Below are 19,734 nucleotides of genomic sequence, written 5' to 3'. Positions count from 1 at the left end.
TAAAGGTACATTGTTGGGTTCAGTGAATTGGAACTTTATTTTGTCTGCTTTGGTAAATTATCCCTCTTGGCCTCTGTCAATTTAAAGTTTGTTTGAAATGAATAATTTAAATAATCGGTAACAGAAAACCTTTACAGAATGAATAGCAAACAAATTGCAGTTTAAGTGTGTCTTGTGTAGGCTATTATCCTGGATTTGGTAAGAAACACTAGGTTTTTGCTTGAAGCATGTAGAACCATTTCTGAATTTTAGTAGTTTAGAGCTTGGAGGATAGAAAGTTTTTTTTTTTTTTATATATTGAATGTACAATATTGTAGTACAATTTTGGATATACTGATATAGGAGAGAGGAGTGCATATATTTTTAGAATGGTTAGTGTGCTTGGCTTGACCTTAGTTACCAAAAGAAATGACAGGGAGGTTAGAACAAGGGGAATTTGGAAATGGAAACGTAAGCCTTAGAGTAGAAGTCTCAGGATGGTGGGAGTCTTTGCCAGGAGTTTATAGATTCTTCGATCTACTTCACTACTGCTTGTAGAGAAGCTGGCTGGATGAGAGTTCCACAGGTGAGAGTAAATATGGCGGTCAATTGGCATTCAAAAGAAATGATGACCATGTACCACCTGTCGATGTTCGTTTGTAGCTTATGGTTTGGAGATTGATTTGCTCTGAAGCTTGTCGTTAAGGTGTTTATTTTATTTTTCGCTAAGAAAAGGAAGCAATAAAGGAAAAGCAAAGCAGAGAGGCGTTTGTGGCACATGACATAAAGGAATAGTGCTAGATACACCCTTCGGTGTTCCACTCTGAAGTACTGAGGAATATCAGCCTTTATTAAAATGTATGGGTGTGTAAATATATCATTTTACATGTTACAATACTCTAGAATCTCGCCATACATTTATTTCTGTGGGAGCCAAGATCTTAACCGCTTGTCTCAGAAACTGTGCGGCTGGTATATTTACTTGTTAAGTTATCATTCTTTATATTTTGAATCTGTTTTTGGACCTGATTAAAGGGTTTGAATGAGGAGAAGGAAGGTGCGTTCAGAACAGGGTTATAATGAGCTGTGCAAGTTTTTACCACCTGCTGCTGTTCAGCTGTGTTAATGCTTTGCAGAACAATATAAAAATGTCTATAGATACCTTTAAATGAATATAGTGGTCATTGAAGCAGAGTATGGTATTTCCTAAAGTTCTTCATAGTTCATATTTTAAGACTGGAATATATTTTAGGAATATGATCTACCTTTCTTTAGGGGTATAATCAATAACTGCTTTTAAAAAAGTTTAAAGTTTAGATTTTTTGCAATATGATTGATGTATTTGTTCTTTTGAAATGGTAAAACCTTTTATTCTAAACCATTTCTTTTTTTCCCCCCTCATCAGCATTCAACATGTGTATGGAGCTCAGCATCCTCCTTTTGATCCAATGGTTCATGGAACGTAAGTAAAGTCTTTCCTGATCCTTTCATCTTGCATTTTATAAAAATAAAACTATGTACAAGAGCTTTACTTCTGTTTTCTAGGTTTCATGGGCAGTTGACCTGTTTGCGCACATTCTTTTAAGACTGCTATGGAAAGCTGCGGCTCTGTTTTTGATGTACATCATAACGTGAGAATTTAGTAATAAAGACTGTGTTATAGTCCTGATGGTCAGTTCACTTTCTGGTGTACTTCAAAAAGCATTTTAATGACCACCTCCAAGTAAGGCCCTACTTGTGCTTATTCTTTCGAGGCATAGAAAGAATGAGGAGATTAAAGTAAAAAACAAACAAAAAAAAAACCGTCCAAGGTAAAATTAATTATCTTCCAGCTTGGCCAGTAATTGTTAGAAATAAGCGTATGCTTTGTAGTAGATAACCATCCTCTGTGGTAGATAACACACATCCCATTAAGATGAGTTATACGTCATAATCAATGAAAACATAATCTAGGAATGAAATGCACATTTCCACAAGTGTAAGAGAAGCCTTGTGTGAATATTTAAACATGAGACGTCAAGCAGGGGTAAGAAGGACTGGCAGCCCAACTGTGCTATGGGAAGTGTTTTTTTCCATTATGCTCTTGGGCTTTATTTTTTTGTGTGTATGCTGTTGGCTTCCAAGATCTGCTTGGCCAACTACTACTCAAAGTGTTAAATATCGCATTTATTTTGCTAATGTTAGCAAATTTGGTTTGTAAAAACATACTGTTTTTGGTGAGCCTGGTTTATTTTTGTGTCATTTGCATCTGGTCAGAAAAAAATCAGTGTTTCATATTAACTGGCACACTGCCTAGGTGTGCAAATGGAGGAAAGTTAACCGTGTGTTAACAAGATACATTTCTTTTGCATTAAACATAATAATGCAATGTCCTGTATAAACGAAAATAGTTTCCTTGAGGATTTTTAACATGTCCTTGACTTGGATTTCCCATAGTGTGCCTTCTAAAAACTCAGCTATTTTCACTTAAGCCAGTTACATTTTTGCTGTTTTCTCTTTTTTGTGTTTTTGTTTTCCATTCAGTCAGCATACTCGGTGCATCATTTCACAAATTATGCTTAGAAAGGAATAAGTGCACTTTCCTCCTCTGTGTAGAGACACTTGATGCATTCGCCATATGCCTAACAACTAGGTGACATTGTGTTATTATTATACATAATCACACGGCTAGACTTTATTTGTTCTTTTTCAGGGATTTAAATTCACCTTATGCGGAAAACATTTGTATTCTGTGGAGGCTATTATTTGCATGGAAATACACAATGGCCATGGGATCTCAGATTATTAAACTGGATATTTTTTGCAAAGAATCAGTTCCTTTCTAAAACGCCAGTTTTCTAGCGTGTTGCTGGTACATTTGTAAATGTCATGCATTTTAGAAAGGCTGGCTTTCCGTCAGTTTTTCTTGCTTTGTGCAATTGTGATCCTCTGTCACACGTGAATTATTCTGATGTTCTGCAGCCGAGGCTTGTCATTTTCCCCATTAACTTGCTTTTCATAATTGTAAACTGTGGACTAGTATGGATCTAAATTAATATATCTCCTATGCTTGAATACAGGATGGCAGAATCAACAGTGGGGGGTCCTTTCTGGGCTCAACATACAGCCAGAAGGAGAATCTGGGATATAACACATTAAAACAACAATCAAGCAGTAATTATTGGCTATTGTGGTATAATATACCTTTTTGGTCTCCCACCTGTTAAATGAATGAAGATGTGACCCCATTCAAATTCTTAATATTCTCACATGTTTTCTGCACAGAATTACCACTAAATACACTAAATACCTTTATGCGATCTCCCTTGTGAATGAATATCATTTTTGAGTTGAAATGCAGTCCCCCTTCTCTGGGTATGTAGTGGTTCCAGGGAAGGAACATTATATAACGCTGGACTGAATTATTTCTGTTCTCGTTTAAATGTTATATGCAGGTGCGCTTGGAGTGTCTTTGGAGAAGACGTACAAGTATGTCCTGGTCTTGTCTGCACTTCCAGTGTTTTAAGGCCTCTTGCGTCCTGGCCTGTAAATGATTTTGCCTCTTGGCCACTGATGTTAGAAGGTCTTGTTTTGGCAGCATTTTAATATGGGACATGACACAAATAGCCACAGATTTCAATTCTCCATTTGCGCAAACGGTATTTTCACTAAGCTGCATTGATAGTTTGCTCTACAGCAGCATCCTGCTTTGAAGATGACCGGTATGAAGAATGAATTTTTCCCTTAACAAAAAACATATATAATGGCAACTACATCGGAATCAACTTAACACAAGTCAGCATATGTATGGTCTTTACGTTTTATTTACTCGCTGCTGTTTTAACGATGCATTTCATATATACAGGAAAACACTTTCAGGTCATAGGATGGATGGGGAAATCTTGTGGTCTAAATCGTTTGTGTTATCTGCACACTTCTTGTAGTCCTGTGACTTTTTTAACCTGTTTGGTTAGACTTACAACAGGAATACTAATCTCAATAAACATATACCTTAAGTATGAAATACTTGTAATATAAAAAAAAAACCCCTGATATTTCTGGGTATGATAAAAAGTGATTAATATTTAAATGGTTATTAAATCATTTATGAAAGAGATAGAGAATGTTGGATAATACGTTGAATGCATGAGTGATTTTATCTCCTGGGAGTGAGAAATCTGCTAGAGAAACTGCAATTAAGTACAAACCAGATCATAATATGGTCATGTCCTTTTTTTAATCTTATCTTTTCTTTCTCTTTTTTCCTTTTCCTTTCCTTGTAGAAATGATGATGCATTAAAAAAACAATATTGCTATAAAATCATAATTTGGACTACAGCCTGCTTGTCTCAATAAATGATCTTTGAGGGTTATGTGTAGAAAGCGGTTCTAGTGCAAATGTTGAAAAGTGACCTTATCATCCAATGGAACTGTCCACTTTATTTATACATAACCTCCAGTGTCTTTTATATGACATATAAACCACATACATTTAAAATGACTCAGTGTCATGTATGTGGCCAAATAAATGTGGTTAATCTTTTACAACGTTATTGTATTCATTTATGTGCTCTATACGTTCCAAATTCCTTATTGCTCTTCTCAAGTAATGCAAGCTCTTGCAACCAAGTAAATTATATTCTCCTGTACATGGGGGTTTTTATATCAATTATCTATGTATATAAAGACTAATTTGCATATGGCTTTGCATCTGAACCTCACAAATGGATCCAGTACCTTAAAAATCCCTTTCTCTATTGCTGCATACAATTGCTTGTATTTTCACACATAATATATTCAATTTAAACACTCTTTCAATGCCAGAGCCTATTTAGCAGCACTGGGACATTCCATGGATGTTAATTGATTGCTTTCCTCTTTTATGAAAGACTCGCTTCAATTTATTTTAATTTAATTTTAATTTGGACTATTTTGCATTTTTATTTGCCTTGCTTTAATGTACATATAGTTTTAAAATCAATTTTCAGTGAGTTTATAAAATAAAAAGCTGAAAAGCTACTTTATCTTAAGTTATGTTTTTAGCATAGCAGAAAAAAAGCTGTCTGTTCCTACTCCGTGGAGAGCTTGGGTATCTTAAACATAGAAATGATGAATTGGCAAGCAGATAAAACCAATTCAGCTTCTCTAGATTGCACATTTTGTTTGTGCCATTGCTGGGCTAGGAATGACTGGTTCACCTATGGCATCTAAAGCCCAGTGGCCATAGAGTACAGAACATGATCTTCCACTAGAGATCTGCATTTATAATACCTTATCAACCACTGGCCCACCAAACATTCCCCCATCTGCCAGATGGCCGGTCTGGGCCTGGTTTCTGCTACTTAAAACATTAAACATTATTTAGTCCACTGCACGGATTAATATTATGATATATCTCAATGTATACTAGGTTTTCATAGTTACCTTTTTAAGGGTTAAATGCTACCGGTGTTATGTGTATATATTATCACAAAGCTGTTTGGAGGGATTGGTTATTTCTTGCTTATACGTGGATGCTTAGTAATACTATGTAGGCCCATTCATAATTAATTTGTTTATGTGGGCTGATCCCCCTGAACCAATTAAATTAAATTTATTATTTATTTAATAAATTAAGTGTTTCTGGCTTCCGCCTTGTAGGAGGAACGGGGGGCAGCCACTCTGTCCACACCACATTGTAAAAGCGTATTGTATAGGTAGGGCATGGGTTGATAGACCCCGATGAAGCCACCGGCTCTGCTGGAGAAACGCGCGTTGGGTTTTTCATTTCTGTATTTTGCAATTGTAGCCTTTAAGAGCTCTTAGTAAGTGCTACCATCCACCTTAACAAAGATCTATATATTTGGATTAATATGTAAGGAAATGTTTGGGGTCTTTTAGGGCAGGGAAGAATTGCCTGTATGTAAAGTGATTGGGAGAGTAATGATATGTTAAAGCAAAAATAACATACGTTATAATTAGTATGGAGAATCCATTTATAATTTCAATTAACTTACAACTGTGTGGAGCTGAAGTTGAAGGTAGAACATGTATATATTGAACTGATTTACTTTTTCCCCTGTCTGTTTGTGAAAACTTCAAAAGTTAACGCCTGCAACTCTTTCATTACATAGAAACGTGTGTAGTGTTCAAAACACTTGAGCCCTTTAAAAGCCATAACGATGTTTCTGATACTATACTTTCCCTGTAAAAGCACAAACCAATTCTCCCACTGCATTTAATTTCTCCAATCTCTCTATTGAAATCCACTTTTAGTGAGTGACAGGAAATCCAAAACCATTGGTGGTGCATTATATAATTACTAGCGGCATTACCTCCGACTTCTTCCTACACATCGTAACTACTTTGGAAAGCCATTATTGTGTGGAGGACGTTCCTGCTGTGAATACAGTCAGGGAATAGGAACGGTAGATCTATAGGCTGCTTCGGTTTTTTTTTTTCTTTCTTTCTTACAGAAATAGTGGGTTGACTATTTAGCAGATATTTTTTTTATTTTGTAGATGTAAGAGAGTTTACTTCTGTAATATTTCCTGTAGGAAACATTTTTCATACATGGCAGCTTAGCGAGCAGATGGATACCATTTGTTTATGCCTTTACTATTGATAAATTGGCGAGCACATGCTTTTTCTCAATTAACACTTTAGCTAAGTGGTAACTTGAATGTAAAATGTGTTCTAAATACTGCTGACGTTATTTTGAGAAGCCCGTATTTAACCACAGCAGCATTTAAAACGTATGCTGCAAATCTAGTTAGAAAAACTAATCAAAACTAAAACTTACTCATTACCCCCCCACTCCCATAGATCAGAAGTGTTATATTCCCGCCCCCCAGCTTGTTAGTATGTGCTTGTATCATGCTTGAAATTTCACATCACTAAATTGTTTGAGAAAAAAGTGTAAATAGAAAAATAATGAGAAACTTTCTTATTTTTCCTTTGACCGTTTGATGTAGTTGCTATAGTATTGTCTGACTTATTAAATTCTACAACAACAAATATCCTTAATTTTGCAAATTATTCCTATTAGTATCCTCTTAGTAATAGCTTCTAGAAAGACCCAACAAATCTGTCCCATGAATTATAGATCTGGATTTGCCCCCCCCCCTGCACTCTGTACATAGTAACGACATTGCGAAATGGCAAAATGCTGTTTTATCTTAAAATCGTGTACGTAGACGCTTTGATATGTTTCCTTTCTGCCTCACAAGCCGTTTTCTACAATACTATTGATCCAGGCAGCCTTCGTACTTACATTTCAACGCATTTAACACATCACTATTTATTCTGAAGTGTCCTGCAGAGCAATAAGTGCTGTGAGTGTCCACATGTGGATAGAAACCGTGTGAACTTCAATTAACTTCAAAGACTTCCTCTAGGGTATTGATCAAAATCCTGGGGAAAATATAATGGTTTCTTAAAATTGTAAATTATAGAGGGGCTTAAAACATAAGTAACAATGCTATTATTGACTTCAACCCAATGTACGCTACTTTTACAGATTTCTTTAAATCAAATGGCACACTGACTGTAGCAGAAGAAAACCTATTAGAAAGGCAGGCAGCCTGTGCCGAGGTCTGATGTCTGGGACTTAAGTGATACTGATAAGAACATAAATCATGTGTAGATATTTACTATAGTGATGCCGTTAACCTTAAGCTTTGTGCTAATTAAATACTCTCAAGGAAAATATATTGTTTAAATACATTTCCCCTTATTCATGTTTAGGAAATAGGAATATATTTGGATAGTCTCAATCAGACCACTTGAAGGTTGAGTCAGTACTGTACACAGGTACAAAAAAACTAGCGTTTTTTTGGTTTTCCCTGCCATCCCAGGTGACACTGATGAGAGACTCCTCCTCCTCCGTACCTGAGATAGGGCAGGACTCAAAAGGTTAAAAGGCCCCTCCCCTCCTAGCACCCTCAGTGTTTTTTCCTGCCCTACATCAGGACTCGTCTCCCGTTTGTTGTTTTTATTCGGCTCTAGGTTGAGCCGGTTCTTCCTAGGGCTAAGCCCCCTCGGGTGGGGGTATTTCTGCACCGTAGCCGGATGGCTGGTGCCGCGCTGCCCGGCGCATACTCACCTCGGCTGTGCGGTGGTCCGTCCGGCTTCCTTCCCTCAGCTCCCGCTGCTTTCTCTTCTGCCGGTGCCTTCTGCATTCCTAGACGCTGCGGTCCGGCGTCTCGGCGTTTTTCAAGATGGCGTCTCTGCTTCTTCCGGCTAGGATTGCTAGGCATGTCCGGTATGCGTTCCTAGCCTCGTTTTCATTCAGATTCAACATTTTGGCGCCAAATTTGCTGCTGTTGCAGCTTGCAGCCTGGTTTGGAGCTATTTAAGCGGTATGGTGAGTTGAGAATGGATTGTTATATATTTTTTCTAACAGTGCTGTTGCATTCTGTCTGATTATGTCTGCTCCAGATAATTCTGAGCCTCCCTCTGTTGAGGAGCGGCCTAAAAAGGCTTTAGCTAAAACTAAGCATGCGCAGTGTTCTGGTTGTCACAGGCCTCTTCAGGATGCTAAGAAAAAGCTCTGTTCCGCCTGTTTAAAGTCCGTGGCGGATTCTGAAGCCTCTGGTGGGAGAGAGTTTTTAGCCTGGCTTAAGGAAGAGATGCAGTCCACCTTTTCTGCCTTTCGTCAGTCAGTTCCTGCTCCTCCCCATCTTCCGGCAGTACGGGAACCATCTCTCCTGGGTTACCAGCAGTTCTCTGACTCCGAGCTGGAGCTGGAGGAGTATTCTTCAGAGGAAGGTGAAATCCGGGAGGAAAGCTCCTTTTTGTTCCCGGTGGAAGAAATCGATACTCTCGTTTCTGCTGTTAAGTCTGCCATGAACTTGGAGGATACAGCGACACCTAAGAGGGATCACTTCTTTTCCGGCTTCTCCAAGCAGTCACCTGCTTTTCCTGTGCACCCTGCCTTATCCGACATCATTAAGCAGGAATGGAACCATCCAGAGAGGAGAGTTAACCTGTCCAGGCGGGTGAAACGCCTTTTTCCGTTTGAGGAGGACTTTGCCAAATTTTGTGCAACCCCGCTGGTTGACACCGCGGTGATGAAAGTTTCCAGAAAGACTGCCTTGCCGCTGGAGGATGGCTCTCATTTCTCGGATCTAATGGAAAAGAAGGCTGAAGCGGCCGTTAAGAAATCTTTTGAAGCTTCCACTGCTGCTTTTAAACCTGGCATAGCATCTGCCTCAGTGTCTCGAGCTGTAAAAATCTGGCTGTCACAGATCGAGGAAGACGTTGCAGCAAAAACGCCTAGAGAGACTATCCTCAAGAACATTGCTGCTATCAAGTTGGCTGTGGATTTTCTCTGCGATGCCTCAATTGAAAATGTCAGGATGTCAGCCAGGGCCTCTGCACTTTCGGTGGCGGCCAGACGGGCCTTATGGCTTAAAGCCTGGGGGGCTGACAATGCCTCAAAGAACAGACTGCTTAATATCCCTTTTAAAGGAGGGTCTCTGTTTGGCGAGGAGCTGGAGTCCCTGCTTGAGAAGACTGGTGATAAACATTGGATGCCACAACGCAGAACTGTTGCCAGGAGGCGGCAGTCCTTTCGTCCATACTTTCCAGGCCAGTCCAGGGGCTATGGTTCCGGTTTCTCTCGTCCTGCAAGGGAACATGCCTTCCGGGGCAGATTTCATCGTGAAAGGGGTAGACATGACAGGTTCGCCTTCCCCAAAGCGGCCCAGGACCCCAAAGGTTTTGCATGACTCGGCAGGCATCCCGGTGGGAGGAAGACTTCGGCATTTCATAGACTATTGGTTCTTCATCACCCAAGATTCCTGGGTGAGATCCATCATATCCCAGGGTTATCGACTACAGTTCGAGAGCAAGCCTGCAGACCAGTTTTTGATTTCCCACCTTCCTCAGAACCTGGAACAGCGGGGATTCCTGTTGTCTGCCGTCCAACAGTTTGTAAATACAGAAGTCCTTATTCCCGTGCCCCTGCAGGAACAGGGTCAAGGGATTTATTCTCGTGTCTTTTTGGTTCCAAAAACACCAAAGGGGTTTCGTCTCATTATAGACCTGCGTTTCCTGAACCGTCACCTTCGTTTCATAAGGTTCAAGATGGAGACCGTACGATCGGCCCTGGACTCTCTAAACCTTCAAGACTTCATGGTCTCCATAGACCTAAAGGATGCGTATCTTCATGTCCCTATGCACCCCTCCCATCAACGGTTTCTGCGGATAGCTATTCCTTGGGGTTCAAGAATCAGACATTTTCAATTTCAGGCCCTTCCATTTGGACTGTCTCCAGCCCCCAGAGTGTTTACAAAACTCCTTGCAGTGGTGGTGGCCCATTTCAGACGCCAGGGCATTTCGGTCATCCCTTACCTGGACGATTGGCTGATTCACACTCATTCAGCAGCTCTCCTTCAGTCTCACCTTTCCCGGGTGGTCCATACGCTTCAGGATCTCGGCTGGATTCTAAATTGGGAGAAGTCCAACTTAGTTCCTGCTCAACAATTGGTGTTCCTCGGCCTTCGCCTGGATTCCTGCGAGGGAAAGGCTTTTCTTCCTTCAAGCAAGATCAGCGGTATTTATTCCCTAACCTGCAAGGTACTTTCTGCGCGCAAAAGTCCACTAAGGCTATGTATGTCTCTTCTCGGCAAGATGACTTCAGCAAGGTATGCAGTTCCCTGGGCCCTGGCTCACATGAGGGTCCTTCAGAACCATATTCTTCATCTGCTGGAGGAGAACCCATTCGCCCTGGACAGACTGGTTCGTCTTCCTCCGCATGTCAAGGCATCCCTCTCCTGGTGGCTCCTACGAGACACTCTGGCCTCGGGAAGACGATGGGCCTGGTCATCCAAGGAGCTCCTTACCACGGCCGCGAGCAGAACAGGCTGGGGAGCCGCTTATCGGGACAGCTTTGTTCAAGGTCTCTGGTCACCTGCCACTCAGCTCCTTCCCTCAAACTGCCTGGAGCTGCTGGCGGTGGAGAATGCCCTTCATCACTGGGAAAAGCGGCTCTTCGGCAAGAACATCCTGCTTCGTTCCGACAATCGGGCGGTAGTCGCCTACATCAACAAGCAGGGTGGTACGAGAAGTCCTCGCCTGCTGCGCCTAGCTCTCAGGATTTCCTTTTGGGCAGAATCACGTCGAATGACTCTGTCCGCGGTTCACCTACAGGGGTCTTTGAATTCCCAAGCCGACTTTCTGAGCAGGACTTCTGTTCAAAACAACGAATGGGCTTTGCATCCTGCAGCCTTCCACATGATTGTCCAACGGTGGGGAATGCCTGAAACAGATCTTATGGCCTCCAGGGACAATGCTCAAGTTCCAGCATTCTTTTCTCTCAATCCTCAGGACCAGCCACTGGCGGTGGATGCCTTCGCCCAAACTTGGAGTTTCAGCCTCGCCTATGTTTTCCCTCCATTTTCTCTAATATCCAAGGTTCTGCAGAAGATCAAGGCCGACCGGGCGTCTGTTATACTAGTAGCCCCAGACTGGCCCAAACGTGTCTGGTACGCGGGCTTAGTCGCACTCAGCCACGCACCGCCCCTACGGCTCCCGGCTTGGAAAGACCTGCTTCACCAGGGTCAGTTCCTTCATCCAAATCCTGCGGTATTTCAGCTGACGGCTTGGAGGTTGAACGGAGAATTCTGAGGTCTCGAGGCTTCTCTGAGTCAGTTACGGAAACTCTTCTTCGCAGTCGTACGAAGGTCACATCCTTCAGATACAATAGTGTGGAAGAAGTTTTGTAGCTGGTGTGGATCCAGGAAAATTCATCCTTCAGACAGTTCTCCGGCTGCCATTCTGGAATTTTTACAAATGGGGTTTGACCATGGACTTCAGCCTTCTACACTCAAGGTCCAGATTGCTGCCATCAGTGCTTTACTTGGCTTCAACTTGATTTCTGTTCCAGTCATCAGGCGTTTTTCCAAGGCTATGGTGCGTATTCGTCCTCGCCCTGTCTCCAAGATGGTGCCCTGGGACCTGAACCTGGTCCTTCGCAGGCTCATGTTACCACCTTTTGAGCCTCTTCAATCAGTTTCCCTACACCTGTTGTCTCTGAAGACGGCCTTCCTGGTGGCCATTACCTCTGCGAGGCGTATTAGTGAGCTCCAGGCCCTTTCGATAAAGGAACCGTTCCTGCGAATTTTTCCGGATAAGGTCATCCTCGCTTTGCCCCCAGAATTCTCACCCAAAGTTCAGACGGCTTTTCACAGGGACCAAGAAATTGTGTTGCCTGCGTTCTTCTCGTCCCCTCAATCGGCGGAGGAAGAAGCGCTGCATACTTTGGACTTAAAAAGATGTCTTTCAATTTATCTGGAACGTACGCAGCCTCTGCGCAAATCTTCTAGTTTGTTTATAGCCTCTTCTGGTCCCAGTAGAGGTCTTAGCATTTCTAAGCGTACAATGGCAAAATGGATTGTGTCAACTATCAGCTTGGCTTATACCGCAGCTGGCGGGGTTCCCCCTCCCGGGATTCGTGTCCACTCTACCCGCGCAGTTTCCACTTCATGGGCTGAACGATGTCTCGTCTCGCCTGAACACATCTGCAAGACAGCTACGTGGGGAACTCTAAGTACTTTTGTACGACATTATAGACTCGATCAGATGGCGCAGGAGGATGCGCTGTTCGGTCGTACGGTTCTTGAGGCTGTTCTTTCCCCCTGAGGTTCTTTGTTTCCCACCCTTCTTCTTTGTTATATCTCTCATCAGTGTCACCTGGGATGGCAGGGAAACATTAAGTTCTACTTACCGAGAGCTTCTTTTCCCTGCCAATCCCTGGTGACACGTTTGGTTCCCTCCCTTCCTTTCAATAAATGTTTTTTGCAGCAGTTCTGTTTTCCTGTGTGGTCTTTGATATTCACTGAGGGTGCTAGGAGGGGAGGGGCCTTTTAACCTTTTGAGTCCTGCCCTATCTCAGGTACGGAGGAGGAGTCTCTCATCAGTGTCACCAGGGATTGGCAGGGAAAAGAAGCTCTCGGTAAGTAGAACTTAATGTTTCCCTGAGCAGTGGAACATAACTACTTAAGTTACTTATATACAAGTATTTCATTGTGGTGCAGGTGAAGGCTTGTGATCGCCCCAGAGGGCAGTGTAGCATGTATTCACATGCTAGAAGTCAGTAACTATGTAGGGTGAGCCTTATGAGGTTATTTGCTTCAACTGGCTTTTTAGCAGCATTCTTGCCCCATACAGAATGAATGTTGACTAAGACCATCAAGGTAATCAACCAAAGAAAACCTGCAGTGTAGCAAACAATTGAGTTTTTAATCAGTAAGCAAACATCTCATGGCCTACCATATCCATTCTCCAGGCCATTTACAGCCCCTGTTATTGGATCTTCAGGATTCTCCTCCACAAATTGCATGTGTTAATGCTGTAGGATCTGTTAGCACTTAGTTCTAGTGTGTTCCGCAAGGAACCATCTGTAGATCAGTAGAAGGTAAAAAAAAAAATCTGTCTCTGAGCCTTTAGCGTCAGTGTAGATGGGGTGAACCATAGGGTCCGTGTAAATGGCAAGAAGATCAAGTCTATATGTGCTGTGAGTTTAAGGAACCGTTACAAGAAAAGGAAAATCGTGAATTTTGGAACGGAAACTTCGTAGTATAACAGAAGACGCGCATCGAGTACAGAGCACAGTGCTCTTGGTTCAGTTGGCTTGTAAGTAGTGTATTTGGGTGATGAATTGGCATCTGGGTGATTATATAGGCAATACAGCTGTAGACGGCTAATGTTCAGGAGCATATTGTTGGCACTGTGAAATACTGAAATTCTTGCAAGTTACCTTTCTTGTGTATTTACCAACTGCCTGACCCCCAGGTAAGAGGCTGTCAGACATTTCAAGTTAACACAGAGTTAAACTTGTTATAATGTTGCTTTTTGTCCCTTATATAGCCATATTGTGTCGGATGGGAAAATATTGTTGCAGGACAGGACAATGACTTCGGGGTCCTGACTTTACAGGGGGCTGTTAATATAAACTGAAATAATCAACTCCCAAAATTAAAAGAAAATAACTAAAAATCCACTTTTTTGTAATTGAAAATTCTGCAGTGTTACCCGAAGCAGAGTCTGTAATGAGCAGGAGCTGGCTACATTTTCACTTGGCTCCAGAAAGGTGATTAGTTTATCTGTAGAAGTTAACTTTCTTAATCCTCTGAGATTGAGGTGACTGACTGAAAAGGCCCAGTGATTCATTCTTAATCCATTGTCGTGAGGACAATCCTGCTGATATGAGCAGACTCCTACCTGTTAAGAGAAAAGTGAAATATATTTAACCGCTGTTAGCCAAAACCAGTCGCAAAGACCAGAATTTGCCTTTCAAACAATGATGCATGGATTGAATGTGCTCAGAATATATTGTGTTTATTAAATTTATAAATGTATCTAAAATTTAAAATGGTACAGAATGGAACAAGCCACTGGGAGAGAGAACGTCGTGCATGTTTGTAATTGTAATGTTTGGAATATTATGTTGTAAATTGCAAATAAATACTTTTTATATGATTATTCTTTGTATAAAAGGTATTTGTTTACCACACAGCTTGTGTTGTGGAGGTTAACATTGTAAGCCTCTAGTATGGATTTTTATATGATATACAGTATATGATTTCCATACATTATTCCTCTCAAGTTAAACAGTGTTATGCATATAATTTAGTGTTTGTGGTTTCTTTCCAGAAAACAACTAGTTTAATGAATTATGCTACTTGTGCTCAAGATGACATATCACCTCGTTCTGAGTGTGTACCCGAGAATAGTTTAGAAAACATATATTATGCAAGGATCCAACGTTGTTTCCTAACAAATACCCTCTCCCATCTGTCAAATCCAACATTCCCTTTAATAAATGAATAAAAATAAACACTACAACGCATCACGCTCAGCCAAACTGATGGTGACGGTGATGGGAGTTGGCAAAAAAAGTGGGCAGCCAAAAAAAGTGTCATACTTGTGGAAATGTGTATTTATTTATTTATTTATTTTTAAACCTTGACTGTTTGTTTAGTATGTGTGACAGAATGACCTGTCATACAGGAGCCCAAGGTACTCAGAGATGGCTCCAGCCTGGCTGCCAAACAGGCACGAACTCCATTGTTAAACTAATCCCATTAACAGGATGGCTACCAGGGGGATATTCAGTAGCGAAAGGGGATTAAAGGTTGGGTTGTCTACCTGTTTATCAATGTTAATTTATGTTAATGAAGTTCTGTGGCTATATCAGTCTGTTTTACATCAATAAACAGTTCATTCCTGCTGTACTCAGTTCAAGGTAGTTGTATGTCTACTTATTGGGTACACGTACCAGGGTTCCAAGGTGCGCATGCTGACTGGTGCTGGAAGTGATTCCGGGGACAACAGGAGGATACATGTGGGTGATCTCTGGGAGTTACTACAGCTCTCTTGGTAGACCCGTTACATTGGCGGCAACGGCGGGATCCTCCTTGCAAACGTCCCAGCGGAGTACCAGCGGGTATACCAGCAGCAAGCCAAAGATGGTTCCAGCACTACAGGACGTGTTGGTGCACAGCAGAGTCGCAAGTTACATAAATGCCTGGGTGGAGGCTCAGAGTGGACCAGGGTGTCCGGGGAATAGTCCTCCCATCCTCCAAGGAATGGTACGTGCTATAACTAGATTGGCGAATGCAGTACCTGGGAGAGCAGCCTCAAGAGAACTTGGTGGCTGAGTTGGAGAAGTTGCTTCCACTTGAAATCACTGTGGATTATGGATACCAGGCCCTGTATTGGCAGGCCGTGCAGTGGTGTCCAGAGCTGAAGGATGACTACATGCCAGAGGGCAATGACTTTGGCGGCCCGGGATTGATAATGGAAAGCCTACAAGAGGACTGAGAATTGGGGAGCCCATCGAAATATCGGTGCGAGGAGATCCGGGAGTTCAGGGAAGGGATTCTCGCAGATGTTCCCTGTTACCTGCCCGACTTGTGGGCTGATTTCGATTATTTGGTTTACCAAGAATGGTTCCTGGAGCAGGCCTACCGAGAACTCTTTGACCGTGCTCAGCAGTGTACTCCAGTGGATCCTGTGAGTATTGTGCCCCCACCAGAAGCACAAACATCCGAGCAGAGCGCAACTGTCCTCTACTCACCCCAGACACTTTTCCTTATTCCCCGCAATATGGCACAGAAACTGACCAAGAACCCCCCTGCATGTCCCAGCCAGATCCCCCAGCTGAACTGCTGGCCTCTGCCCACCACTTCCACTTGTTCCCAAGCCTGACCGCAGTAACCAAGGAGGGTCCGGTCAGGCAGCCACAGAGTTGGTGGTGCCACTGGATTTTACAAATGCAGCTGAAGCGCTGCCCTCGGGGCAGTGTGCCGCTGGCCTCTGCCCGCTCCCCTCTGTGACCCCAGCTCTATTGGTTTTACCCCCCCAATGTTGCCCAGAGGCAGTGATTTCTATGGATCCTGTATCCCCCGCAGAAGGGGGACACATAGCAGGGTTCCAAGGTGCGCATGCTGACTGGTGCTGGAAGTGATTCCGGGGACAACAGGAGGATACATGTGGGTGATCTCTGGGAGTTACTACAGCTCTCTTGGTGAACCCGTTACAGTATGTTTGTGGCATTAAACCCTATATTGTGTGTGCCTACCCTGCTGTATGTTGTGCACTGTCAACTACACGGGCTATGTGTACATGTATATAAAATGACTATACATATTATGAATTTACCAGTGGGTAGGAGATTATTTTTTAAATATTTGCTTTGGCACAGAAATAGAGCCCGTCTTTGCACACTTACCTAAAATACTTTTTATGTTAACGTAAAAGTGATTTCACAATGGTCTGTGCTTTCATTTTCAAGAGGCGAATGCTCTCAATCAAAGTTTGTCATCTATATACAGGTATTAATGACGGAGACCATTTTTTTAACCAAGAAACGCGTGTATGAATATAGTCCTATGTAACTAATAGAGATAATAATTGATAATGAAATTTGTTGGCAATGATTTTCATTATATATTTTTATCAATTATAAAATGAGGTTTTTTCAGAGCAAATGCTCCCTAAAATACCCCTCGTTTTATAATCCGTTTCATTCAGTTGTCACAGCAGTTACTACTTACCAGCCCCTCCCTGCAGTCGCTCTGGCCCCGCCCCTTTCTTTCTCCCAGCCCCTCCCTGCAGTCACACTGACGATTGGACCCGCCCCTTTCCTAATAGCATCAGCAAATCATCTGTGAGTAAAAAATTAATATTTGGGTTGCTGAAAGTTGGGGGAGGTGGGGGTTATTTTAGGGGCAGTTATGATTAATGGGGTGTTTCGGGTTAATTTAGGGGCAGTTATGGTTAATGGGGTCTTTAGGGTTAATTTAATAAGGTGGCGTTAGAGGTAAAGGAGGGACAAACTAAGGGGAATCTAAATCCTGGTGGGCAGTGAAGATTAATCCTGTATTTATTTTTAAAAGTATTGTGTCAGTGTGCTTTGAACGAGTCTGTGAATCTGAGCGCACTATGGCATATCTGGGGAGGAAGGAGTGGCGTATCAGGGGGCACAGTGGCATGTAGGGTATATAAGGCATATGTGGGGAGGGCAGGGTGGCATATCTCGGGTTATGTGGCATATCTGGGAGGCAGTGTGGCAAGCCTGGGCTCACGTGTATAACTGGGGGGGGGCAGGTTGGGAAATAAATGCATTTTTGTCAAAGTTTTTTTATTCTGCCATTTGTTTTAAACATCTTGTTTGTTTATTAAATTATTTTAAATAAATGAAAAATGTACATTAATAATAATAAAAATAATCGGCCAACTAATATTTATGAAAATAATCCTTAGTTGCAGCCCTAGTAAAATGCTCCAAAAAGCTAACATCAGTTACAGTTTCGGAGCCATAGCCTCTTATTGCCCGATGTTCGACTACAGTAAGCTAGCAAATGCAGCTATTATAAATACAACAAAACTGGAAGAAGACTTTAAACTTGAAAGCGCTCTGCTTTTTTTCTTCTTTCTTTTAATAAAATTGAGATGTTGGTGATGAAAGCTATGAAGTCATCTTCAAGTAGAAGATTTTGAAAGGATGTTTTATTTTTGAGGCTATATATCTCATGCGCAATGTTCTTTCCTGTTTTGTTGTCTTGCTACAGCTATATACATCAAGCTAATAAAAACAAGAATTTGAATGTATTTCTTGAAGCTTTAATCTTTAAAATTGCAATATGAGAGCTGGTTTGAATGACATTGTTTTCTTTGACTACACTGCTAGTCCTGGACTTGAAAACACAACTTGTATACATCAGTATAAATACCGTTTGATTTGGAAGTGTATATACTAGTGTTTTTACCTTTGTAAACTATAGTTTATATTACCATAGTTTGAAAGCTATGGGGGGAAAAAAAAACAATTCAAAGTTAGTATGACTTTGTTGATCAGCTGGCATTTGCTGTCATCTGTCTAGGACCTCTGCTTTGAGGGACAGTGTGTAGACCTTTAGTCTTCCACTAGTTCTAGGGTGATTGCACAAAGTTTCAATGCCTTCGTGTGATTCCAATTTCCAACATACCTTGGACCTCACTGACAAATGCAATGCAAATCTATTTTGTTTCTTCGAACACCAGAATTATTTTTAGCCTTCTTGTGCATCAGCGTTTTAGACCGCAGTGCATTGCACGTTCCCTCAACGCACTGCATGTTATAGTTTAAAAAGATCCACTTCAAAGCCAAATCGCTTGGAAATGTGCTAGCAGATCAGGGTATGTTACACCTTATGGCTATTCTTGTTCTAGTATTTCCTTGGAATGTATTCCTTTATGCAGAATGGAATTGTGGTCTCTCTGACAAACTAGCTTTGTCGTGAACCGCTTTCGCAATAGTCACACACAACCCAAAGAAAAGACCCTTTTGCAACACAGACGTAAGCGGTGTTTGCTTTGCGTTGTCCAAAGCAAAGCTTTCGCACTACTTGTGGAGAATTTCCCTCATACCCAGCGAACAAACTTTAGCAGGAGAGTTTGGTTATTTTTTGCATTGCCTTTGGAAGTGGACATTTGTAGAAACTGAGTATAGAATGTTATCACACTCTAATTAGGAAAATTGATATAGTTGTATTGGTCCAACAGAAAATTTTTAGTAGAAGGTGTTGACGTGTGATTCAACATGGAAGTTGATGTAGAGTTACAGAAGCTTTTGTTATCTCAGAGTTTTTTTTTCCTGTGATCCATGTGATTCTATATTTTCTACTATAGAATGCAGTAACATATCACCTTCTACTAAAGACTTAGGCATATTACCCACTAGAAATGTATGGATTTCAGTGAGGTATTACATCTAAATTTATTGCAAAATGACATTGATTTTTTATATGACAGACCTGAACAATGGAAGAACAGCCTTGCTCAATGAAATAACAGAACGCTAAATCACTAACATTTTACCTATCTTTTTTTGCAGCTTAACCAAAACTATTCCAAAACACTCAACAACACCTGTAAAACTGAAAAAAGTCACCACTTTCCAAGAGTTTGAAAGCACTACAAGTGATGCCTGGGATGTTGGTGAAGATGATGATGATGAGCTGTTGGCCATAGCAACTGAAAGCTTGAATACATATGTAGTGATGGAAACTGCCAACAAAGTCATCCAAAATCACACAAAGTTACAAGAACAGAACAAAAGCCAAGAGATACAGGAAGTGGAAGTTAAAGCTGTGACACATGTAGACGGCGACAATAAAATTGTTAAGTCAGCCAGTGAAAGTCAGATCCCCTCATCAACTGGTATGTGTTTTAACAGTTTTTTCCAGATATAAATAGTTTTGTTTTAATTATTTCAAATACAATTTAAATGTTCATTCCATGTACCTG

General features: G+C 41.5%; 1 protein-coding gene across 1 annotated transcript in view; it reads left to right on the top strand.

Annotated features, from left to right (window-relative positions):
- Positions 1-1,391: 1,391 nt before the first annotated feature.
- LOC149302862 (TBC1 domain family member 22A-like) overlaps positions 1,392-19,734 on the top strand; it is a 246,137-nt gene continuing 227,794 nt past the window's right edge. The window contains exons 1-2 of the mRNA XM_089482103.1: positions 1,392-1,441; positions 19,322-19,647. Coding sequence (XP_089338229.1) covers positions 1,428-1,441; positions 19,322-19,647 — 340 coding nt within the window. The 5' untranslated portion in view covers positions 1,392-1,427. The remainder of the gene's footprint in view (positions 1,442-19,321; positions 19,648-19,734) is intronic.

This window comes from Sceloporus occidentalis, unplaced genomic scaffold (genome assembly GCF_023333645.1).
Source record: "Sceloporus occidentalis isolate IW3139 unplaced genomic scaffold, rSceOcc1.0.p SCAF_17, whole genome shotgun sequence".
NCBI lineage: Eukaryota > Metazoa > Chordata > Lepidosauria > Squamata > Phrynosomatidae > Sceloporus > Sceloporus occidentalis.
Note: the sequence above shows the minus strand (reverse complement) of the source record. Positions and strands in the feature narration are given on the sequence as shown.